We start from the raw sequence: 25262 nt of genomic DNA on the forward strand, positions 1-25262 counted from the left end.
CAAGGAGATGGAGCAGGTTGGGACTCCTTGAATTGTGCTGCTTCTACCCTGGGGGCCCACAGCTGATGCACAAGCCCCAGCTTCCTGGAGCAAGGATGGGGGTGGGGTGATACATTCCCTGGACCCTCCAGGGGTTGGTCTACACTCCTATGCTGCTCCCTGGGGGGCTTCTGGGGTGGGAGGAGTGTGACCGTAGAGCAGGTCAGCCAGGTGCTGCAGGAGAGACATGAAGGCAGACCCAGGGGGCATGGGGGCTGTCTCCCTGTGTGCAGACAGGTGGGTGGATGCTGCAGCTCAGTATAAGGAACGGGGCACTACAGAAAAGAAATAGAAAAGGTAGAAAAGAAAAAAAGGAAACTCCCAGCTGGAGCTGTCTGAAAATGGGGCAGACTCTCTATGAATAGTGAGTTCCCCATCACTAGAAATGTGCAAGCTGAGAACATTTTTGTACACCTGATGGGCCGTTGGAGTCAATGGCTTTGGAGACACTCTCCAGCTTTGAAATCCCGAGCCTGTGTCCCTCTGCCCCAGGCTCCCACGCAAGCGAGCTCAGCAGCAAGGCCTGACTGCCTCCCTGCGAGCTGCTGTTCTCAGCTCCATGGCCCCTAAAGTCAGTCACTGATGTACCAATACAGGTGTGAGAGGTGGAGAAAGTAACTTGTTTCTGATGATAGTTAAAATACCCAAGTTTTTGAATGAGCACTTCCATAGAGATTAGAAACGTAAGAATGATGTTATTAAAGGCATAACTATGCACTTGCTTGAGTGGGAGGCAAAGAGGTGGTGTGTTGGCTGAAGCTGCTGAGATTGGGTACAACCCTTGCCCTGGCCACACGTGTGCAGCCTGGAGGTGGATACCACCCGCCAAGGGCAACTCTGGAGAAAACAGGTCCAGGGTCTTCAACCTGGCAGGGGCTTCTCTCTCCCAACTGGGGCTCCTCCTGCAGGGGCAATAGGGAGAGTGGCCACCTGCTCTGAGGCCAAATCCCCTCCCTCTGTACCACCCCAGGCAATGGACGGCTCAGTTACACCCCACCAAACCCCAGGTCCTGAGTCCTGGCCAAGTCCCCTCTGCTAACCCAGTGTGCATGTGGGCATGTGTGTTGGGGCATGGGGGAGACCCACCAACCAGGCAGGCTACTTTGGCCCCTGGTCATTAATTTTGTCCCCTGGAAGGGAACAGTTCCAAAGCTCTTTGTTCATCCAGAGTCTAGCTTGGTCCACCAGGGGCCAGGGAAGTAAGTTCTTCTCAGTGCCCAGGGCTCCCGCGTCACCCATCTTTTTGTTATGTGAATCTAGAGATGCTGTCTTGCTTGAGAGCAGGAAAGCAGCCTGGGAACCCCAAAAGAGGAGAGGTAACCAGGTGTTGGCCAAGGATGGGTCAGCAGGGATGTGGCAAAGGAGAGCAGAGCAGGGCTGTTTGGGAAGGACAAGCCCAGGCCACCTGGGACCTGTGCCCAGGTGTGCTGTGGGCAGTGCATTCACTCAGTAGGGAGCAGGGCTGCAGGCGAGGTGAGGAACGGGCAGTTACTGTGCACCCCAAGCCCCAGTGTGGCCTCCACACTTTGGGAAATCACTTCACCTCTCTCTGCCTTGGTACTCTGCCTTGGTATTGGCTATTGGGCAGGCCCCCTCCCCAGCTCTGATGTCCAGTGTCACCAGATGACTGCGGGATTTTCAAGGGGCACAGGGCAATAGGCAGGCATGCATCCCCTGGGAGGACCCCTGAGGTCATCCAGCAGGTTGAGGTGACATTTGCAAGCTTGAGAAAAGAAGAGATATTCCAAGGAGACCACAGTCTTTCTTCACTCTTTACTGTGTAAAAATAAACTCAACAATTCATGTCATTTCAGCAAGAAAATGAAGAAAAAGAAAAAAGCAAGAATACCAGTAGAAATAGTGCATTTCCAGAACTGCTTATGGGAGGTGGCAGGTCCCATGGTTTTGACCCATTAGATACCCAAAAGGCTGCGGATCATATGAAAAATGTACAGCTTTGGTTAGCAAATAATGAAAAAGTAAGATACATCAATTCTGTTTCCTATTATACAGTATATACAATATAACAATATCAACCATAGGGGGTTTGCTTTGTTGTCGTTGATTTTTTTGTTTTTTTTTTTTGGCAAATAAGACAAAATTGGGACTTTAAGTATTTGGGCTTTTTTTCTCCTCATTGACTTGTTCCCCTTCAACAAATGGCACTTAAGTCCACTGTGCATGGAAGTGATACATTTCCCGTCATTAGCTGAATAAATTTACACACTGTGTTTTAAGAGATGAAACCATGACTGCTTTAAGCCACATTTTGGTTGCCATAAGGTTACAAAGGATACTATCCTCTTAATGTTTACAATTCGGAACCCTACTTTCTTCTATCAGGGTTGGAACTGACCATCAAGTCCTCAACTCATTCCACTTAACAAGTCAGCTCGAGACAGAGGGGCCACCATAAATGGCCAGTGTGCATCCCATCCCCGACACATCTTTGAGAACAGGTGGCCCCTCTTTGGAGCACATTGGAATGACTGTGACCTTCATGCCAGCCTCTTCCCTCCCCTTCACTCCCCACAAGACACCCCCTTGGTCTCAGGTCCCAGGGCTGGTGACAAAGTGATCTTTGCAGTCTTAGAAAATAAAACTGTGAATCTACAAAAGGAACAGAAAGCATACAAAATGTATCTCTTTCTTCCAAAATAACATGCTTTCAGTTCTACGTTTTTGGCGGAGCCTGAAAGTATTTTCAAGGGAAATATAGGTTGAGTTAATTTATAGGTTCGTCCTTTTCTTTCATAAAAATACTCTTGTTTGGTAATAAACTTTTTCGTCTAGAGTAAGAGAAATAATACTGTTATCAAAAGCAAGAAAGGCTTACGATTCAAGTGGGCTCTAATCCCCCGAGGGCCCGGAGAGCCTCTGTCAGCAGCTCTCCCACCTCGGACACCCAGGGAGCTGTGGGACACCAGCTCGGTGAAAGCAAACACTGTCTCGACAGTGCTTTTTTATCTTCTTCTTTTATAAAATGGCTTACCTGAGATAGGCATGTATTATTTCAGTGCAAGAGGGAACATCAGTCAGATTAAGGGGTAGATGGAAACTATGTGGATTAGATCTGTGGCTGTGTAATCGGCCTTCCTCCGGGCTGGCACAGTGCCAAGTGTTACCACAGTAAGGGAGTCCGGGGCTTGGCACAGGCTCCAGCTGGGGAGGGCGGAGGGAGTTAAACATCAGCTTCCATCCCTGGCACCGCAGGTGTGTCAGGGGAGGGGCGAGGAGGGTGAACAGGTCGGGAGGCTGAAGGGACACAGGCGTAAGCATCTGGGGTGTGCTCTGCCCCTCTCTACTTAGGGCAGAGGATGGCTTGTGGTCCTGAAAGGACAGCTCCCACTGCGCCCACTGGGACAGGAGGTGGTCCGGGGTCTGGTAGATCCATAGATCGGCAGGGGCTGGTGGGAGGTGCTGATGGGAGAGCACCTAGCACACTCTGGGCCTTGCCAACAGCTCTGAGATGGCTGAAGTGAGGGGTGGGGCCGATCTGGTCTAGAGGGGGATACTAAGCTCTCACTCTTTCCCAACCACAAGCATTGTTAGGCTTGTTCTCAACCTACATGTTAAAAATACTTCTTGGTGTGTTTGGGGAGTGGGGAGGGGGAGAGGGAATCGATCTCTCCCTTGACCTCCTCCGACACCCTTGGCTTGCTTACCCAGCCATTTTTAGTAGCTACATGGATGGTCACAGAACAATGGGTGGCACTGGGCACACAACACAGAACCAGAGAAGTTCATGCAGGCAGGGGAACACACACCAGACTGAGGAAGCAAGGGACATGCCACCCCAAGGAACATGCAAACAGAGAAGATCCCTTCAGATCCACAGATGCCACAGCCCGATGGGCTCTGACAAAGCACAGCGATCTCAGAAGAAGCCACCGTTGAACCACAACACGTAGCCTGGCGCCTGGACCTCACCCTCGGCACTAGAGTGATGCATTGCAGAATGGTGACTGGGTACCGTGCAGACACCTACGCGGACACCAACACAGAGACACCAACACAGACACACACAGATGCACTAGGTTTCTGACACAACACGGACCCGCGTTTAAGGAGACAGGTGCCCTGGAAGGAACAGAAGACAGAAACACCTGCTCCTCCTGAAGAAATGTCTGCAGCTGTAGATGAGCCAGGCAGTGCAGTAAAATTTCTAGAAAGACTTGCCAGCCTTTTGCTAATTAGACTCCTGGTGACAGAGTCCAGGTTGCCCTCAGGGTGTGCGACCCCCAGATGGTGCAACAAAGCAGGGAGCTCACCCTCCCCTGGGTGTGATCCGTCTGAGTGCTATTCTGCTCGCTCTCATTCAACACACACACACACACACACACACACACACACGCACTTTTCTCCCCGCCTTGGAAGGACTAGAAGGAGGCGCACATGTTAGTTTTTCATGGAGGGAAAGAAATGTCAAAGCTTCTGGACACTGGCTGGGTCTCAGTGTCACCAGCTGGTGACAGGTTGGGGGCTACATAGGATTTGCGCTCTGTAAGATGGGGGAGTGGATTTCAGGCCCCGGCCTAGCCATGCATGGCTCCCCAGAAGAGGTCTCCGGAGGACCTGCCCCCTTGGAGGGCTCGCCTCGGCCCGGGTGAAGAATATGGCTGTCAGAGTTACCACGGACCTGGCCCGTCGACTGGCTGGGTTCAAGTTCCAGTGGCCCTGTGTGGCTGGGTCGTAATCAGAGTGTGGGTTTCCTGGTCTAAAAGGTCTGCTCTCAAGCTGACCCACCGAAGCCTCTGGTCTCCCACTGCCAGAGGTCAAGGGGAGGAGACCAGGGGTCCTGGCTTCCTGGGCTGTGGATGGGATGTTCCTCTCTTGGGGGCGCTAGCTGGCAGCTGAAGGGGAGTCTGAGGACGTGGGAAGGCTGAGGGCCACAGACGGTATCCTGGGCCAGAGCTGGCCGAGCTGGGTATGCAGGCTGGCCTCCCAGGCCCAGGGCTGCCCTCAGATGCCAACAGCAGGATGCTGGCCAGGCACTGGGGGTTGGGGGAGGGACTGCCCGGATCCTGAGGCTGGTCCCTCCTACTCTGCCCCTGCCCAGCACGTGGTGCCATTACAGGACACTGTCTGCCTTCAACCCTTCAGAGAGAATTCCTTCTATGACAAGATACAAATTCTCCATGGAGAGGCCCCCGGCCTTTAACAAACTGCTACAAGATATTTATTTTATCAATATAGAGATATGTCGCTCTGAAAAACGTTTACAAACAAAGACGAACGCATTGCAGAAGAAGATGCACCAGCCCCAAGGCACACGGGCGGACACCAAAGTTGGCAATGCAGATATTAGACCAGTCATGAGATTTCCCAAAGCCACAGAGAAAGAAGAAATGAAATACCTCATTTAAAAAGAGAAGGCCTCCCCAGAGAGACAGACCCTTGTAGACACACAAACACACACACACACACACACACACACACACACACACACACACACACTCACACACAGGTTCTCTCACCTACGTGTGCATTTTTCAAAATGTTGCAGCTGCCGGCTTTACTGGTGAACAGGGCATGCCTGAGAAACAGTGCGGGCTCCTAGAGAGAAGTGGGGACACCTCGGGGACGGATGGGAGCCGGGCCTGCTTCACGTGCACGAGGACGAAACCAGGCTGTGTGCGTGTGCGCATGTACGAGGGCGATGGCCTTGAGTCATTCCTGGGGGAAAGGGAGAGAAGAAGAGACGACGGATCATCACCGCACAAGCAGGGGGGAAGCGGGAAGGGGCTGGGGACCTGGGGACCAGGAGGCTCAGCCCGGCCCTGGGCCTCAGTTGATCTGGCGACAGGCTTCGAACGTCCACTTGGTGGCTCCGCCGTAGATCTCGATGTGGGACTCAGACCAGGCAATGACATTGCCGGAAAGGGCCTTGGTGCTGCAGGTGGCCAGGTTGTACACCTCCCCCGGGGTCAGCTTGCGGTCCCAGATGTTGAAATGGGCCAGCTCGCCCACGAACGCTTGGGTGGCATCAAACCCGCCACCCAGAGTGTCCTTCAGAGAAAAGCAGAGGATGAGGGTGGAGGGGGTCATAGCAGTGTGGGCCTATCAGGAGGGCATCCCTAGGGGGAAAGGCTCTCACATCTACCTCTGGTCCATTTGTCTCCCTGTGTCTGGTCTTCAGCTATCCATCAGTCCCTCCCCTGTGGGAAGCTCAGGAAAAGGAGTGATGCTGGCCTCCTCTGCCCTAGATGCAGAGCTTCTCCTGGGGGCACCTGAGAGCTGCCCAGTGAGGGAGGGTGTCAGCCAGGTCCATGGACAACTGTGGGAGCAGTGCCTGGAGGGCCTCCCCTACACTCCCTGCCTCTAGTCAAGAAACTCAGATGTCGTTCTTTAACAGCAATAGCGGCCCAATGAGAATGGAAGCCCTGGGGCTCTCCTGCCTGCCTTTCCCTCCTGGGTGCCCAATGGGAGACAAACCACTTCCAGGAAATAAATTATGCATCACTAAATGCACATTTGGTCTTCCGGTGCCAAAGAGCATTGCTGCAGTTGTTGAGAAAGTTGTGGAGAGCCTTGAGACCAGAGCCCACTCCTGCTCGCCTTTCCTGAAAGTGCCCACTCAGAGCAGGGACTTTGCCCAAACTGCTGCATCACTTGCTTCCCTCAGCTGCTTCTAGCGGAAACCACTTGCGTCTCCAGCTCCCTCCCACTTTGCTCCCTGCTGCCTCTCTGCCCTCTCTCCCAACACCCTCATTCTCCTTTCTCCTGCCTAGTCTCTGGTTCTGGGGCTCCTCCCCCTGCAGCTGCCCCCCCTTTCCCTGCCCCCATGGCCTGTACCTGCTCCTGGCCCAGCACCAGCACGCCCTGTGGCTTGATAGGGTGATAGGGCGCCAAGTTCTCGCCGTTGCCTCCCTGGGTGCCATCCTGGTAGGCTTCCCAGACCCCGTCCCGGGTGGTCCAGGTGATGCAGATGTGGTGCCACTTGCCATCATTGATTACAAAGGGCAGCTTAGCCACCTGGGAAGGAGAACAACATACAGGACATTATGGGAACAGGGGTACAATTAGAATCAATTATCATCACTAGTTAGTAGTTCAACCGATATTCATAGGCATTTACAATAAATATCAAGAGCTGTTACTGAGTTCTTGCAGCACCTGCCCCTCTGGACTGTCAGGCCCATCCATTGATGGAGCACAAAATCACAAAGGAAATGGGAAGATTTGTCAAGGGGGCTCCTAAGATCGATCTGCATATGCATGCAATCTCCTCCCTCTTGGCTAGTCTATGAAACAGGCCCTCTGATGGAGGAGGGCCACCCCTGGGGGCTGAGTTCACTGCTGCTTTCTGAGCCTCTCCTCTCTTCCAACACTCCATCTCTAACTGCCAGATCTCTGGGTCTACAACCCGCCCAGCCTTTTTGCAGAGACTCTGAAAGATGCCAGGGGAGATGGCTCCATGCCTTTTAATGCTCAGACCAGCCTCTCACCTGGAATTTCACTCACGCTCTTAACATTTCAGGCAGGGAGCCTGCCTCAGCCAATGAAAGAACCCTCACACCCTTTTAACTTGGGGGAAATGGGGCCCCAGAAAGGCACAGCCCTTTCTAGGCAAGGCATCAAGAGCAAGGGCTTGGAATCTAATTCCCAGCCTAGGTTTTAGACGTTCACTACCAAAGCTGCCATAGAGATGAGGGAGTTCGGGAGTTGGCCGCTATTCCCACAGCTAACGAGGGCCAAGATGGAGACGGGCTCCCTGGAGGGAAAGTTTGCCCTCTCCCAAGGACTCGCCCAGATCCGGCCTCCTCCCAGGGGTAGGGGGCTAAGCAGGATTGATTTGGACTCTCTAGGAGCATCTTTACCCCCCCCAGCATCTATGGTCTCCCAAATATGGGGGAGCAAAGTCAGCTCCAAGGCCAGCTGGGGGAGGAGGAGTCTGTCAGATGGATTGTCCCCCGGGATTATCCTCCTCCACCACCAGCCAGGAGGCCTCTGTCTGGGAGGCCTGTTCATGGAGCACGGCAAGGGCACCCCTGCCCACTTCTCCCAGGCCTCACCTTGCACCTCCCTCAGCCCTGCCTGGCAGGCTCTCCTCTTGGGGCCACAGTAGCATCTGAGGCTGTATATCTCATGCTACCGAGACCTGTCCCAGCAGCTGGCACAGACTGGGGCCCTGGGGGCCTCGCCCTGCTGCTCTGCAAGTCCAGAAGGGTGGGGACTCTACCTTGTCGTTGATGAGGATCTCCATGGGGTTGTTGCCCCACTCAATGAGGACCAGCTCATTGGCCTGGCCGGGCACAGCATAGGAGAAGGGCGTGCCCACCCCTGGCGCTGCGCTGGACTTGAGCCACATGCACACCGTGAAGGCGTACATCTCCGGCAGGCTCTTCTTCACCTTGGCATACATGTAGTTGGTCCGCAGGGGGAATGTGAGCTGGAACTTGTCTCCAGGGCGGTTGTCCTTCTGACCTGGGGAGGACGGGACACAGTCCAGATACCTGCACCTTGACGAAGCGCCTGTCCCTGACTAAAGCAGGCTTGCCAGTGCCCCTGCCCCCAACCAGGCTTGGTGATGCAGACAAAGCAGACTCCTCTCTGTTCTGTAGATGCTGAAAAGGAGGCTCGGAGAGGTCAAGTGCTTTGCCCCAGGGCACTGGGCCAGGACGAAAGAGCTGACCCAAGGTCTCTGCTCCCGGTCTGGCTCCCATAAGGTGGCTCCCACACGGTGACCCCTGTGGAGAGGCTGGGATGGGGGTGTGGGGAGCCGCCCGCACACTCTGGGCTCTGAGCATCTGCACCTGGGCTGGGCAGTGGGCATGGGTAGGGAGTGGGTCAGTGCACACCCTGTAAAGCAACGCTCGAAGGTGTCACCACAGAGCAAGGAGGTCTCCTCCCGGCCAGTAAAGAGGCTATTAGCTCTCGTCAGAGCAGCCCCTCCAGGAGCCCAACCTGATTCCAGGATGCTGACTGCTGACGGTGCAGGCCCCCCAGTGCCCGTCACACTTCCCGTGAGGCCAGGACACACTGCAGCCCCTGGTCACTCATCTGACCCAGCCGATTTGCCCCGAGGACTCAGGTTGTTTCCAGAATCCCATCCATCCCACAGGAGGGAGAGTTGTACCCCCCGAGGCTCTTCTAGCAACTCTGTCTGGGCCCCTGCAGAGAGGACAGGACATCAGGGAGCCGGGAGGTGGCCCTAAAGCCAGGTTCCCCTAAGGTGACTTCTCTGAGGATGATGCCAGTCATTCTCAGGGCGAGCTTCCTGTGCGTTTCCTGAAAAATCAGGCTCCTGGTCCCATACCCTCCCTTTATACACGGCCACCAGCTCCCCGCCTGCTGGCAACGTCTCCAGGGAATGCTTTTCTGCCCTCTCACAACCTACACACACACTGTGGCTGTGGCCCTGGGCATGGTGTGACTGATTCCAGGCAAAACATTCCAATCCAGCAGTGGGCATGGGCACCAGGCCCAGAGCCAGGAACACACACCCACCAGCTCCAGGGTGTACGCTGGGTGCTGCCAGGGAGCCCAGCACTAAACCGGCCCTCCAGGCCAAGAATTATTTCTAGAAGGCATCCTGCTGGGCCAGCAACCCCACGCCCTTCCTCTAAGCCAGGTGTCAGGAAACAGAGCAGGGCTGGCCCTCAGTGTTCTCCTTCCATTTCAGGCTGGCAGCCCCCTGCCCTTGGAGCACATCTGGTCCCTGGTCTCTCCAGGGGGTGTTCTTCATTTCCCCAATCTCCCCTTTCTCCCCCCCCTTCCCTTCCCCGATCTGTTTTTCAGTTACATAACGTGCCTTAAGATGGCACTGTTTAAATCCATCCAGCACACTTTGCAGTCCGAGAAGGGTCACGTGGCCCTGTTTCGAGCCCCGAGTCTCACCCCCCCACACACACTTTTACAACCTTGTTTGATTTCTGCGACTTCAAGGCTGAGCCTCCTGAGCTCATTCGTGGGCCTCGGGTGAGATTGGGGCTGGCTGGAGTTGGCGACTCGGGAACCGCGGGGCTGCATGCAAGATGCCTGGGCTTGGGTCACTCAGAAGAGAAAACCTTGGGGGTGTGCTCAGGGTGGAGGGGAGGACCCGGAAATCCCCAGAGGATGCCAGGGGCACCAAGGAGCTGGGAGGAAACCTGCTCAGGGCCCAAATGTGCCATGGACCACGAGGGCCCAGCCCCAGCCCATGCCCTGCTCTCTGCTGTGGATGGGGACCGGCTAGAGCCAGGTTTTCCTAGCCAGGGAGGACTCGAGCCAGCCAAAGCTATAGTGCAAAGTTGCTGAAGATTAAACAAATCAGACTTGGAAAAATCCTGTGAGTGTGTGAGTGTGTGAGTGTGGCGGGGGAGGGGGGAGGGAACCCCAGGCAATCCCTTCCTCACTCTGCTTCCTGAGATGTCCCAAGCCCAGGGCACCCCAGTCCTGCCAGGAACACCAACTGGAGAACCTGGGGCAGGGATGGGGCTAGAGGGGTGGAGGAGCTGAGGGCTTCTACACTCCCAACCTGAGCTATGCAGGAAGCCAGGACCAGAGGCAGGGTCCCACTGGTCCAGGGAGCTGAGACAGGATGCATGACCCCCCAGCTCCCCATGACCATTACCTTTCTCGAGCTCGCTGATCCGCTGGTGCAGGGAAGTCAGGGCACTCTCGATCTTGACTCTTTCCTCGGTGTCATTTCTGGGGCCCCCCTTGCCCTCCTCCAGAGTGTTCACCCGAGACAGCACCTGCCTCTCCAGGTCATCGATCTTGCTCTGCAGCAGATCCTTGAGGCTGTTGGTCTGGCTGGAGGAATTGAGCCGGCTGTACTGCTGCGAGGGTGCAAGGGTGGGAGGGGGGGGAAACCATATCGTTACGCGTGGAGCAGGGGCCGTGCCGGGAGGCCGGTGGCGCGGTCCCCTCAGGGCGACTGCGGGGGCAGCCTGGTGGGGAGCTCGGGCGAGTGGCCGTCCGCGGGGCCCCGCACGCTTGGGGAGGGCCCAGCCAGGCATCGGCACCCGGCCAAGGCCTGGGTTGGGGATGTCGGGCCGGGTCGGGAATGGAGGTGGGGGAGGGCAGAGGGGCGCGCGAGCCAGAGGGGAAACAGCGGCGCGCGCGGACCTCGAGGTTCTCCAGGCGGGTTTTGAGCGACTGCAAAGTTTGCCCGAGTTGGCTGAGCGTCTCGGCGGCCGGCGTCCGAGACAGGTCGCCCATGGTGTTCTTGCCCGAGCCGGGCTGCTTGCGGCCGCCGCCCGTCCGCGCCTCGCCGGCGCTCGCGTCCAGCGTGCTCTGGCTCTCGCAGCGGCCCAGCTTGGTGGTCAGCTCGCGGATGGTCTCCTTCTGGCTCAGGATGGTCTCCTTCTGCTGCAGCACGGTCTCGCGGAGCTGCAGCACGTTGCTCCGGAGCTCCTCGGCGCCGCCGGCGGCCACGGACGCGGCGCACATGTCGGTGTCCACCGGCACCGAGGTGCAGATGAAGCGCGTTGGCCCAAAATCCTGGGCCCCGCTGCCCAGGAGGCAGAGGGCGAGCAGCGCACAGGTGCGCGCGGCGCGGCCGGCCAGCATGGCTGCGGGCGCTGGGACCCGGCGCTCCGGGCCAGGCTCGGCTCGGCTGGAGCTCCACGGGCGGCCAGCGCTCTGGGCGCCGCGCTGCTCACTGTTCCGCCGCGCAGCCCGCACCGCCGCGCTGTCCGGCCCCCACTGCCGCCTGCGCTGCGGAGCCCGCGCCTTTTATGCCACCGCGGGAGGGGCCTCGCGCTGCCGACGTCAGCGGGGGAGGAATCCCGCTTTAATTGTCTGCGGCCCGGGCCCGCTGCTCGGCTGGGGTCGTAGCGGTGCGTAGTGGGGGAAACTTCCCCCAACCCCCGGCGCCGCCGCGGCCTTCGCACCACCCTCTACCGGCCCGTCCCTGATCCCAGCCGAGAACAGAAGGAGTGGGGTGGGGAGAGGAGGGTGGGCCGGGCCGCGGCCTCGGACTCCTGGATGGGCCACCTGCATGGTGTCCCCAAATATCCGACGGGGCTCGGGGCGTGTGGGAGGCCACGGAGGACCCGGGAGACAGAATTCGGCTCAACCTGCTCGGCTGCACTGAACACCCGCGGGGCCCGGACCCGGTCCCCAAGGACTCAAGTCGTCCACACCTGCGTGCCGGGTGGGGAGCGCCGGGAGCAGAGCCTCGCTACGTCGCTAAGTCCCGAGAGGGGGTCGCGGGACCGCTCCAAGTTTCTTAGATGTCCGTATGGGGTTAAAAAGACGCTATACACCCCAGGTCTGGGGGCTTCCCACGCCCTCGTTCTTGGCTCTCCTGTGCCCTCCCCCACCCCCCAGCTCCGAGCTTTGGGGACTGGCAACGTCTCCTGGGATTGACAGCCCCCACCTCGTGCCGGCGGGGCAGGCGGGCACTTTCGGAGGCGTCCCTTGCGGATTAAGCCTTTCCTGCCAGCCGAGCGTGCCCGATTCCGGGCAGACGGCGCTGCCGGAGCTGGACGGTCCCTCCAGCCCCGGGGGAGGTGCCACGCTTTCGAGGGGGCCCTGCAGGCGGACGGTTTCGCGCTCTCCGAGCGCCTTCCCATCGCGGAGATGTGAGGGCACGTGTGTGTCCGTGTGCGAGTTGCGGTGCGTTCGTGTGTCCATGGCTGTGTGTGTTCGCGTGTGTGTTGGGCTTTCTGGACCCCATTCACCCCAGCTGTGCCCACTTCTCTGCCGCTGGGGAGGGGTCCGGGACTTTGGGAGGGGGGCGTCGCACCTGCGAAGCTCCAAACGATGGTAGGTTACTCATAGTCACCCCACTCACCCGCCCACACACTCGAGCCATTTTTCTGGGCAGCGGCGCCGCGGGGCTCGGCTCCCAGATTTCCGTCCAGTTTTCAGTGCCCGGTTCGGGGCTCCCGACTAGGGCCTGAGACCCTGGCCAGTCCCTGGCGGTCAGAGCCAAACGCGCTTCGGAAGCCGCCCCTCCCAGCTCCCACTGTACAGAGGAGGGCACTGAGGTACCAAGACTCCGGGGTCCGGCTCGATGCGACAGGTCGAGCCATAGCTACAGTCGCAGTCGGGGCCGCCCGGCGGACACCCCCGCCCCACGCCCCGAGCCCTTCATTCCGCTTCCTCTGGGCTCTGCGATGGCCCCGCCGTTGGCAAGTGCGCGGGTCCCTGCCCGGAGGGACCCACAGGCAGCTCCTGGGTGCGGAGCTGACTTCCGCCCCGCGGGTGGGAGATGAAGCCAGCTCTATTGAGACCTTTTTGATAAGCCACGATCTCCTCCCTCTCCGCAGCCTCCTCCCACCCGCTGCCCCCCGGGCTACTCGCGGCCAGAGTCTTTCAGCGGCGCCAGAGGGACCCCGCGACCCGCAAGCGGCTGTCCTGGGCTTGGCGCGCCTCGGTCCTGGGCTGTGCTGGGTTTCCGGCCCCAGCGGCAGCGCTCGCCCACCACTGAGCCCTGAGACCTGCCGCAGCTCACCGCCCGGCCCCAGGCCGCGGGAGGGGGCCGGCCACGAGGGTCCCACGCGTGTCTGCGACCGGAGCGCCCCAGGTCAGCAAGCGACTCGGGAGGAATTACCCGCGCGAGGGGCATCACGGCTTCTGCCCCAACTCCCATCCTGAGACCGGATGGAGTCACACACCCCCCACGCCGTCACCCCCGGGTCAGCGCCCCCCCCCCCCGCCGGCGCGCTCCCCCGGGCCAGGGCTGTGTGTGGCCAGAGGCTGATTTCCGTGGGGCCCTGAGGGCACAGAGGGATGGCGCTCCGCAGAGATCGTGTGTGGGCGCGGGAGAGGAGCCCAGCTGGGCCGGGAGGAAGGTGTGGACAGAGCGGGAACCCTGGGCTGGGCCTTGCGTCCTGAGCCCCAGGAGCGGCCGGGGCTTGCCTGAGCAAGGCAGGGACCTGGGCTTTTACCTCCAGAGGAGATCTCAGCGGTTGGCACTCGGCACTTGGGCACTGAGGGCCAGACCCCGACCGCCCCCCCGCCATCGCCACACACACACACACACACACACACACAGAGAAGATAGAGTAGACTGAGTCTGAAGGGGAGGAGGGACCCTGGGGCAATGTCCAGGGGCAGTGGGATCTCTGACAGGGAAGTATGGAACCCTGAGGGGAGGACACTGCGGTCAAGGGCCCAGGACCCTTTGGTCCCAAGGGCGACCTCTGTGGAGCTCTCTGTCTGCCAGAAGGCAGTATGTGGGACACCTGCGCAGAAATGCTGGGCTGTGCTGAGGGGCTGGTAGGGGGCACACTATGGCAGCCCTCTGCCTTCTTTAAATCTTTTTAACTGTACCCAAGACCCTGGGCAGGAGAGATTCAATCTGGGTAGTGTTTGCAGCGTCCTCTCCCTCCCTAGAGTTCAGGAGATATCTGGAAGTTGGGGACTAGAAATCAAGGACTGCCTTGCCCAAAACCCTCAGAGGAAGAACAAGTTGCCTAGCTACGTGGTCTGAAGGTCTCATATGTGTACACCTGTTCTCCCGACCTGAGCCCCGTATGTCAGAACTGCAGCAGGGATGGAGGTGGGGGTGGGGGGGAGGAAGTGTTGTATACACACTTGCAGTGGAGTTGGGAAAAGATGTGGCAGGATCACACAAGTATATGGTTTTCCCACCTCATGGATGCAATAGATGCGAAGAACCTAAAAAGCATAGATAATAGTAAAATGTAGTAGAAAACATTAGAAAGTGATGAGTTCTATGTATTACCTTCGTTCTTAATATAATTTATATAATTGTAAGTTTGTATAATTTAAATTTTAATGATGGCTGTGTTTAACAATCAGCTTGCAAACTCCTGGAAATGTAGCAATCAGCTGGAGCCAGCCAGCTGGGCACATCACTGGTGGAAGAGGATACAGAGGCCTTCAGAGGTTAAATTGGGGGGGGGGCAGGTACCTCGATGTAGGGAAAGCAAAGGGGACTGGTGGAGAAGTGTGGCCGGAGGCTCCCCAGCTGTGGCCAGCGTAGTAAAGGCAGGCAGGCATAGGAAGGCTAAACAGGTGGGTCGGGCACTATTCTGAGCACATCAGTGCTGTTGAGGGTCTTTACCCAGTGGATGGTGGAAGCCCACCCAGGGAGGGTGCCCAAGCCTGGTGCTGTGCCCAGGACCCTCACCCATACTGTGGTGTCTCCTGGCCCTGTTCTCTTCAAGGGCCAAGGCCATGGGCCAGCCTAGGAAGGAAAGAGTTACCCTCATGGCAGGCAATAGGGGGGCGCTGGGTGGGTGCTGGGAGGGCACAAGGAGAACCTGGGAGGACCTGGGAGGGCACTGGGAAGAGCTGGGAGGACAATGGACCCAGGCCAGGGCCCACCCACCACTTGACTCTGAGCCCATCTAGCATGAGGGTCCACCCTGCCTTTTGAAATAGCTCTCCCTGCAGGGGGGAGGCTAGGGAGTGGAGGGGGAGGCTGAGGAGTGGAGGGGGAGGGCCAGGCAAGGCCCCGGGACCCCATCTGGGAAGAGAAGAAGGCAGGAGTCCTCACTGATCTGGCTCTGGACACGGGTGGGCTCCTCAGACAAGAGTCAGGCCCATGTCACTGCTGAGGACACGCCGTGGACCCTGCTGGGTGAGCTGGCATCTAACCTGGGATGGGAGGGCGCTGCGGTAGTGTAAGGGGCTGCTGTTTTAAATGTGTGGGGACACGTCTGCCATGCTCCTGAGCTGATTTTTGCTTTTGTTTCTGTTTTTGGTTTGTTTCTGTTTGCAGCAGCCCCACAGTGCTGGTTACGATCTGTTTCTCAGTCTGGGTGCTGCTTTCGTAGGGGTGTTCACTTTGTGTCCAGGAGGATGACTTATGCGCCACTCTATGTGTGGTTATTTGGGGGGAGGCAGCACCCACAGGTTGTCCCTGGAGCAGAGGAGACAGGCTTCTGGCTGCTACCAGGTGAGAGTCAGTAGGTACCTCTGGCAGCCAAGCCCTCACGACAGAGCCAGGCCATGTGACTCCTATGTGAGAAGCTCCTGGGCCCAAGGGATTGGGGATGGGGCCACTCTGACAGCAGCAAGTCCCACGGGGCCTCTGACCCCTGGCCTGGGGTGGCATTCCTGACAGGCCCCATCCACCCACTCTGGTGTGACGGGGACACGTCCCTGCTGCCCAGCTCTGCTGGGGGAGGGACCACACCAGAACCGTCCCCTCTGCCCTCTCCTCAGACACCCCTGCGGTAATAGCCTTATCTTATAAACAAGGAATTGTCCTTTTCAAAGCCCTCTGTCCATGTTCATTCATTTGCCTCCCTAAGGCATGGCGGGGCTATTGTCCTGACTTGGCAGATAAGGAAACCAAGGGAAGTCCAGGGTCTCCCACACGTGCAGTGAAGGCAAAGCTGAGAGGCAAGCCCTGGCCTTCACACTCCCACCCAGCTTTCTCCCTGCCCACCCCACTACTCCCCCCCTCAACCCCGAACCCACAAAGGAAAGAGCTCTCAGACTGGCAGGACTGAGTGGCAGAGAGGAGGCCCAAGAAGGGACAGTGGCCCATCCTGCCCACACCTGGTGGTGGAAGCAGATCAGGCCAGGTCCGCAGACCCCGGGCTGAGGAGCTGCTCACCTGCTACCCTTGGAGGAGAAGCCCCCTGCTCCACCACAGGGTGTTCAAGTTCATGCCCATTGTGTGAATACCAATGTCCCTGCGGCAGCCACCTGGGGACTAACTAGTCGTGGGCCATGGTCATTAGCATTGGACAGTGGGGTCCCCCCACCCCGGGCCTCCAGACTCCCTGCACCCAGGGGCATTTCCCACCCTGAGGGCCCCCTTCCTCTGAGCCAGCCTGGGCAGCTGTCAGCCCAGTCTGGCTGGAACAGAGCCCTGGGTGGCCTGCCCTCCTCTGGACCGAGCCCAATGCTGGGATCAGGTGGGGAACGGGTACTTTTGAACTTGATGACTTGCTTACTCCAGTAAACAGGAGTTTACAGGCATAAACTTACCATCCTGTCTTGGTGAAAACTCACTTTTCTCCAAGCAGGGGTTTCTGGCCCCAGGCAGAACCATGGGCACTTAGTACAGTGTAAATATTCATCAAGTGTGCTCTCAGTTCAGCAAATATTTCCAGAGCATCTACTGAGGGGCAGACCCGGTGCCGGGGCCAGGGATGAACACAACAGTCTCTCCATCCTGAGGGTGCTCAGCCTGGTGGGCAGATGGGGTACCACGTACCTCCAGGGCGGGATGGCACGTGAGTGCCCCAGGCCAGGGCAGGTGGGTGGGTTGGGGTCGAGCAGTCAGGGGCAGTTCCTGAGGAGGTGATACCAGAGCATGGTCTTGAGGAGTGAGTGGGGAGGGAGGTGGCTGGCACGAGCAATGCCGGGTGATGGAGGAGGGGCGTGAGTGGCGGGCGGGGACGTCTTCCATCTTCGCAGTGTAAACTGCAGAGCTGGCTGGCAAGAGGCGTGGGTGAGGGCTGGCAAGTGTGTAGGAGCCACAGTTCCGTCCTGTCCATTTCATCCTGTCTGCAAGGAGGCACAGCTGCGGTGCCGAGTGTATGTAGGAGGTTCTGCCTGGGAACCTGCCTGGGAGGGCAGACTTGAGGGGGACACTGGCTGAGAGGCTGCTGCTGGGTGATAAGGGGTGGGAAGGAGTTTGTGGCAGGAGCCAGGGAAAGAGAGACGGACTTGAGAACGTTTGAGGAGATGAATCGTCAGGACTTGGTGATGACTTGGGTGTGAGGAGTGAGCAGAGGGAGGAACCTAGGAAGCTTCCTGACTGGTGCCGCCCACTGAGTAGGGGAAGGTCTGGAGGGAGGGAGAGACCGTGAGTTCTTGCTGGGACATGTCGCGTTTGAAGTGGTTATTCGACAGGCAGTAGGAAATTAAAATGATGGGGACCAGGTACTTGGCCCCAAACCCAGTACTTATTAGACTATCCATATTGTCCATTGAGGAGACTGGTCCTGAGCCAACAGGGACTACGGGTCAGTGGGGAGGTCGGGGGCTGACAATGGAACCCCGAGAGCATCTTCAGCACGGTGGAGTTATAGCCAACCAGTATAGAGACGGCCCAGGGAGAGGATGGAGGAGAGCGCCCGGGACCCCACTGCTCAAGAGATTAGTTAAGATTTCTGATCTCTGAGAGTGACGCCACTGGTGACAGGTCCTGGCACTCCCAGCCATTTGCATGGTGCCCTCGGACACCAGCGTGCTTCCCAGCACTGGCGTCCCTTCCCTCCAGACAAAGGAACTGGTAAATTCAAAAGCCAGGTCTGGAGCGGTCCTGGAGCCCCCACTCCAGAACCCCATTTGCATCCCTTTGGTTGGCTCCCTTGAGCTAACAGCATCTGGCTGGTGCGGTGGGTGCTGGGGCCGCCAGCCCGCTGTGTCCTTCCACATCAATTTTACCATCTGCCACAGCCAGGAGAGGGCATATGAAATATAAAATGAGCCGAGGCATAAAAGTGTTTTGGAATAAAAATGGTATGTACCAGCAAGGGATTACAATTATTACAAGGTCTGTGCCTGCTGCCATCACTCATACCTGGGAGGGGAGGGCATGAGCTCCTGCCTCTCTAGCCTCTTCCTCTGGGGACTGGGCCACCGCGAACAAGGCTCACTGGACAGAGGCCGCAGGCTGCCAGGCACCGGCGAGGTCCTGAGAGCCCTGGGGGACCTCCCAGTGCACCAGAGAACACGACACAGACCAGTTCCTTCGTTCCCTCATTTGATCACGGAGGAACCTGTGAAGCGGTCACAGCAGGGGCTATTACATTTTATTTCCCCCATTTTACAGACCAGGCAATCGAGGTTCCTTACGTTTCAGTGTCTTGGCTTAAGCAGCACAGCTTATTCTTGTAAGAACTGGCCTTCTGTTTCCAATCATTCATTCATTTATTCATTCAGTGAACAGTCAATCTTCCAGTATCTGTTGTGTGCTGCCAGGAACTCTCCCAGACAGTGGAGATGCAAGAGCTTTCCAGCTAATTTTTTTTTTTTTTTTTTTTTTTTTTTTGCGTTACGCGGGCCTCTCACTGCTGTGGCCTCTCCCGTTGCGGAGCACAGGCTCCGGACGCGCAGGCTCAGCGGCCATGGCTCACGGGCCCAGCCGCTGCGCGGCATGTAGGATCTTCCCGGACCGGGGCACGAACCCGCGTCCCCTGCATCGGCAGGCGGACTCTCAACCACTGCGCCACCAGGGAAGCCCTCCAGCTAATTTTTTTAAAGTTGATTTCTTGGTTTTAAGTTTCAATTTCATGCACTTTTCTTAAAACCTTGTTATCTGCTACCAGCAGTTGTATTAAGATCCCTCTAAGCTGGTGTCTGGCTGGGCCGAAGCATGAACCCATGGCTTTCTGGTCTATCAATATCAAAAAAATGCGGTGGGCCCCCTCTGGGGCAGGGTGAGGCACCCTGGGAGGGAAAGAGGCTCAGCGTGTGAGCTCCAGGGTCACGGCCTTGGCCACCAGCTGCGAGACTCTGGGTGGATGTGAGGATGACATCAGGTGGCACAGGGGAGGCACCCCATGGAACGAGCGCATGATCAGTGGTGATGGAGGTTATCATTTTTACAGTGATGTCCTTGTGCTGTTGGCAGCACTGGTCCAGTCCGGGGAGGGTCTCCAAGCCAGGAGGGGAGCTGACAGGACGTGCAGGAAGCAGAGAGCTGTTTTTCCGTTGTGGCTGTGCTTCCCATCTCTGTTTTTCTTGATGCTGAGTCAGAGTTAGTGTCCAAACCTCTCAGATCCTGCGGCATGTGGACATGTCATGGGGATGAAACAGGAGCTCTTGGGAGAGGAACCCTCTTTAAACACCCGTTGTAGGGTATGTGTGTGTGTGTATGTGAGAGAGAGAGAGAGAGAGAGAGAGAGGTTTGGGGTGGGGGCGTGGTCAAAGAGGAGAAATCTTAAACTGTCATGTAGTGGGAAGAAAACAAAAGAATGAAGGAGTGACATCCTCCTGTTGCTTGTCTTAGGGTTGCAAAGCCTCTTTCCTGGGAAGATTTTCATTCCCTGTCTGCACAGGGACAGCCCAGTGCCCTGGGAGGCAGGGCTGCAGCAGGAAACTGGTTAAAGCCAGCCCTCACCCTTCCATCCCACCCCCACTCAGGACCAGCCCCATCGGCTGACAGTGACTCCGGCAGGGTTCCCCGGTCCCCCAAGCCAGTCGAAGCTTAGCCTTAGCCATGACTGTCTCTGAGACTCTGAGGTGAGGCCGACCTCCCAGGGAATACCGAGCACCATGCTTCCTGACCCCTCCTGGTCATCCCATCCGTCTCCAGTGGGGTGGGAAGTAAATGTCCCCCCCTTTTTTTTTTGGACACACTGTGCAGCAAGTGGGATCTTAGTTCCCCGACCAGGGATTGAACCTCTGTCCCCTGCAGTGGAAGTGCAGAGTCTTAACCACTGGACTGCCAGGGAAGTCCCAGTAAGTGTCCATTTTTATTCCTTCTGCCATGGCTCTTAACTTGGTGATACCCATGGGCCAGGACAGTGCTGGGCACAGGGGGTGGCATGGGGAGGAGAAGCTGTCCCCACCCTCAGGCCGGGGTAAATCGACCTAACAAGGGATTCTTGAAGAGTGAGGAGCTGCGGCCAGGAGCGTACCTGTCACCTCTCATAGCGGCCACTGCCTGGCGTCTGGGCTGCACAGCCTGCGGCCAGCTCCCCGCCCCCACCCCCGACCGTGCTGCAGCCCAGCGGTCCTCGCTTCCTGAGGCCCTGGGGCTCCTTTCTGCTCTGCACACTCAAGTGCACACCTGGAAGTGTGGGGTGAGGCCACACTGGACCAATGGCGTAAAGAGTCAATGGATAAGAACCTTCTCCTGCCCCTGGGGGGATGGCCCTGAGTGGTTCATAATTCTCTCAGGAGGTCCCCTGGGATCGAACACCTGGTGCCCACAGCAGTAGCCAACTCTGTCACTCATCCTTGCACTCCTCTTTCCCCCTGGACCACTTCACAGATAAACCACCTACCAGCCTCAGGCTGTAGCTTTGGGAGAGCCCAGCTGACTCAGGGGCATCTGAGGAGCACACAGCAGGGCTCCCACCCAGGCAGGGGATCAGGGAAGGCCTTCCCAAGGGAGTATCGTTTAAGCTGAGCTCTGAAGCGGGCGTGAGACTTGTCTAGGCAAAGAGGTATTCTAGGTGAGGAAAGGCAGCACGTGCAAAGGCCCCAAGGCAGCGAGGTGTTTGAGAGTGGCAAGAGCAGATCATTGGATGAGCAGGGGGTGGACGCGGAGTTCAGTAGGTCACGCTAAAGGGTTTGGACTGCACTAGGGGCATGGGGAGGCACAGAAGGGCTTGGAGCAGGTGACTGTTTTTTTAAAATTGCAGTTGATTTTACAATGTTGTGTTAGTTTCAGGTATACAGCAAAGTGATTCAGTTTTTAATGTGTATATATATATATTATATATGTTATTACAAATATTGAATATAGTTCCCTGTGCTATACAGTAGGTCCTTGATGTTTATCTATTTTATATATAGTAGTGTGTATATGTTAATCCCAAACTCCTAATTTATCCCTCCCCCAACCCTGCTTTCCCCTTTAGCAACCATAAGTTTGCTTTCTATGTCTGTGAGTCTATTTCTGTTTTGTAAGTTCATTTGTGTCATTTTTTTAGATTCCACATATAAGTGATATTATATATCTGTCTTCCTCTGTCTGATTTACTTCACTTAGTATGATAATCTCTTGGTCCATCCATGTTGCTGCAAATGGCATTATTTCATTCTTTTTTATGGCTGAGTAATATTCCATTGTATATATGTACCACACCTTCTTTATCCATTCATCTGTCGAGTCGATGGACATTTAGGTTTCTTCCATGTCTTGGCTGTTGTAAATAGTCCTGCTATGAACATTGGGGTGCATGTTTCTTTTTGAATTAGAGTTTTCTCCAGATACATGCCCAGGAGTGAAGTTTCTGGATCATATGACAACTCTAATTTTGGGGGGTTTTTTTTGGCTGCACTGTGCGGCATGTGAGATCTTAGTTCCCCATTCAGGGATTGAACCTGTGCCCCCTGCAGTGGAAGCGTGGAGTCTTAATCACTGGGACTGCCAGGGAAGTCCCTATTTTTAGTTTTTAAAGGAACCTCCATACTGTTCTCCATAGTGGCTCCACCAATTTACATTCCCACCAACAGCGTAGGAGGGTGCAGGTGACTATTTTTGAAAGCTTCTTCTGGCCACTCAGTGGAGAATGGATCCAGCACTGGCACCAGAACAGACAAGGAGACCGTTTAGGAGGCTGTCCTGGTGACCGGGTGGGATGACGGCTTGGAACAAGGGTGGAGGTGGGGAGAACACCCAAAATTATGCCATGTGCGGAACCAGCACCCATTCTATGTGAAGTCCAAGGCTGACCGTATTTAGCTCTGGCCTCCATGACTGTCCTGGTTGATTTCTCAGGGACCCAGCAGCCTGGTCTCCCCTCCACAGGCCTCTGACACAGCCCTGCTGCCCCCTTTCCTGTCTCCTTATCCCTCAGATCAGTCTGGGGACATTCCCAACACTCAAGCTGTCATAACCCCTGGCCTTTAAACAGAAGTGGAGGAGGGACGGCAGTGCTGCCTGTCCGTACCACGTGGAAAACAGCTCAAATGTCTCGTACATGCCCCTTAGTGGCCGGCCGGGGTGTAGGCTGCACATTCTAGTCTTAAACCTAAGACAAGTCACTCAATCTCTGAAGTCTTGGTTTCTTCATCTGTGAAAGAGGGATGTTCTCTGCCTCCTTGGAAATCATGTCAAGGGCACAGCATGGACCAGTGGTGGACCAGCAGTGGGACTGGCACAGAGGTTCTGGGGGTCCAGGAGGGCAGCTCCTGTTCAGGGTGTGGGCTCATCCCCCGACCCCACCCCAAAGTCTTCTCTGACCATAGGTGACCAGGCACTCAGGGGGTGCTTCCAGGGAGGCTGTTGCAGGCCCAGCTCCACCGGCCTGGAGGGGCCAGGCTGCTTGGTCCAGCCACATGCTCTCCAGGTCCTAGGCGGGCTGTGGGTGCCCTGCAGAAGGGGACCCCCATCAGAGTTGGACCAGGCACAGGTGGGAGAGTAACGCAGCAGGGCAGAGACCTGGTCACTGGGAAGCCCACCTTCTAATGGGCAAACTTAGGCCCTGCTGCGTGGACAGCTGTCATCCCAGGTGGGGAGCATCATATCCGACCCCATCTGGAGGTACCCAGCCCTGCTGCCCCTTTAAGTGAGGGATGCCTCAGAGAGCTGGGTGGGGGAGCTCAGAGCCTGCTTGGAAGAATTGAGCTCCATTTTGCTGCAGCATCTGGCTTGCAGGCCCCAGTGCTCCCTGGTGGGGCCTCTCCATCGCCCCTCTCTCTCTGTCTCGCACGCATACACACTCCCGTCTCCCTCCTCTCCATCCTTTTATCTCGGCCTCACACTCATAGTATTTGGGTCTGTGAAGTCACCGCTTCCTTCCCGTGACTGCCATTTATAGCTGGCAGTAATGAAAGGCGCCCATTTTTTTAAAAAATAATTTTATTTTATTTTATTTTTGGCTGTGTTGGGTCTTCGTTGCTGCACGCGGGCTTTTCTCTTGCTACAGCGAGCGGGGGCTACTCTTCGTCGTGGTGTGCAGCCTTCTCATTGTGGTGGCTTCTCTTGTTGTGGAGCACGGGCTCTAGGCGCGTGGGCTTCAGTAGTTGCGGCTCACGGGCTCTAGAGCTCAGGCTCAGTAGTTGTGGCGCACGGGCTTAGTTGTTCCGTGGCATGTGGGATCTTCCCCGACCAGGGCTCGAACCCGTGTCTCCTGCACTGGCAGGCGGATTCTTAACCACTGCACCACCAGGGAAGCCCAAGGCACCCATTTTACATTCGCTGGGCCCCAGCAGCACTACAGAGACACGGATCCCTTTGTTGCAAATAATTAATTTGGTTCCATATTGCGTAACATCCTAAAAAGCTTTCCAGGGCAAGCTCCCGCCGGCTGGACACTGTGATCTCATCAATATTGCATGGCATCGGGCACTACTGTTATGTGGTTTCATTAAAAATTTAATTTGTGGTTTAAATCTGCAGCGTTCCCTTTAAAAGGATATAAAGGGAGGGAGGGGCTTTGTGTCGGGGGTGAGCAGATCTTGCAGGGATCCCAAGCCCCAGGAGAGGGAGGGGGCCTTCCAAGCGCGGGAACAGCGGGCCCCTCTCTGATTGGCCGCCGGCCACAGCTGCAGATGCTGTTGCTGGAGGGGGGGTGACTGGACCATTCATAGAAATTATTTCTCCAAATCCTGTACTGTTTCCCTTTCTATGTCAGCCATGCAGAAAGGGCAGCTCCCGGGAACCCAGACGCTGGCGGAGGGCTGGGGTGGCGGTGGGGGAGGCCTTCACCAGAGACCCTGGGCCCTTCCAGACCAGAGTTGCCACCCAACCCTGAACTCCTGGCTGTGTGGCCTCTTGCAAGTTACCTGCCCTCTCTGAACTCTGGTCACCCCCACTGCCCCATAAAGTCAGTGCCATGATTTCCTGAGAATGAGTGAAGGGCCTCCCAGATCTGAGTCAGCACAGCCTGTGTCACTGTCACCCCCATGTGGCTGTAGGGCAGGTGGCCCCTAGTGACAGAGTGGCTGTCCACAGGACCCCTGCTGGGGATCACAAGTGTCTGAAAGGCCACCATAAGTCTTATTTCTTTATCTGGACCTCACTGCCTCCCGGAGCGGACTTGGGTGATGCCACCAGCCCTGCAGCTTATAGACTGGAATTTCGTTTCCAATGAGGGGCCTTCACTGGGGGGTGGGGGGTTGGTTTTGCTCTTTCCAGAGAGGGAAGGGGAGGCCCGTGAGAGCTCTGATTCTGGTGGGGGAGGGGAGAGAAGGGAAGTGAGGAGTGGGAGCAAGCACAGATGGGCCAGAAGAGACACCTGGGCAACCTTGTAACGCTGCCTGGGCGCCTCTGCCTGAGGGCGCTTCAGGCCCACAGGCCCTGGCGAGGCCACTGACTGTCTCGGAAGGCAGGGATTTGTGCATCCGGGGCTATCTTCTGACATTGTTCCAGAGTGATTAAGTTAAGCTTCCTGGGGCCAGCTGGAGAGAGAGGACAAATTGCTTTGTAAAATTGATTTGCTGCCGTAGCATTTACAGCGTGCCCGGGGCATATCCACACTGGCAGGTGCGTTGGTGCCCTTCCCTCCCTCACACGGGGGTCTCACCGGCCATGTGTACACCAGTCACACGCCATGTGTCCAGAACATGACTTGGGCACCACTCACTTCAGTGCGCATGTCTGTGTCCACTCATGGTGGGCTCATGGTGAATCCTCAGTGTCTCAAATGTCCACACGAGGCAATGGCCACCCACAGCTGCGGCCTGCTGGGAGACTTGTCCCAAAGACCCCTGGAGGGGTCCATTTCCGTGGGCAATAG

At 56.9% G+C, this 25262-nt stretch overlaps 2 protein-coding genes across 10 annotated transcripts in view; one reads left to right on the plus strand and one right to left on the minus strand.

Annotated features, from left to right (window-relative positions):
- ENDOV (endonuclease V) overlaps window positions 1-25262 on the plus strand; it is a 187367-nt gene that overhangs the window by 50606 nt on the left and 111499 nt on the right. The gene's annotated exons all lie outside the window — the stretch shown is intronic.
- NPTX1 (neuronal pentraxin 1) lies at window positions 1798-11679 on the minus strand. The gene is made up of 5 exons (XM_030837935.2): window positions 11092-11679; window positions 10595-10802; window positions 8222-8466; window positions 6835-7014; window positions 1798-6048 (listed from the first exon to the last, which is right to left on the minus strand). Exons 1-5 carry the CDS (start codon window positions 11533-11535, stop codon window positions 5827-5829), a joined length of 1299 nt encoding a protein of 432 aa, XP_030693795.1. The 5' UTR covers window positions 11536-11679; the 3' UTR covers window positions 1798-5826.

The sequence above is a fragment of the Globicephala melas genome, chromosome 20 (genome assembly GCF_963455315.2).
Source record: "Globicephala melas chromosome 20, mGloMel1.2, whole genome shotgun sequence".
NCBI classification, from domain to species: Eukaryota; Metazoa; Chordata; class Mammalia; order Artiodactyla; family Delphinidae; genus Globicephala; species Globicephala melas.

Excerpts from the sequence above, each read along its gene's own strand:
- NPTX1 (XM_030837935.2), bottom strand. The coding sequence starts at position 11,535 with ATGCTGGCCGGCCGCGCCGCGCGCACCTGTGCGCTGCTCGCCCTCTGC. Across the intron at positions 10,803-11,091 it reads CCCGCCTGGAGAACCTCGAG|CAGTACAGCCGGCTCAATTC; the intron begins GTCCGCGCGCGC and ends GCACCCTCGCAG. Across the intron at positions 8,467-10,594 it reads GATCAGCGAGCTCGAGAAAG|GTCAGAAGGACAACCGCCCT; the intron begins GTAATGGTCATG and ends CGTCCTCCCCAG.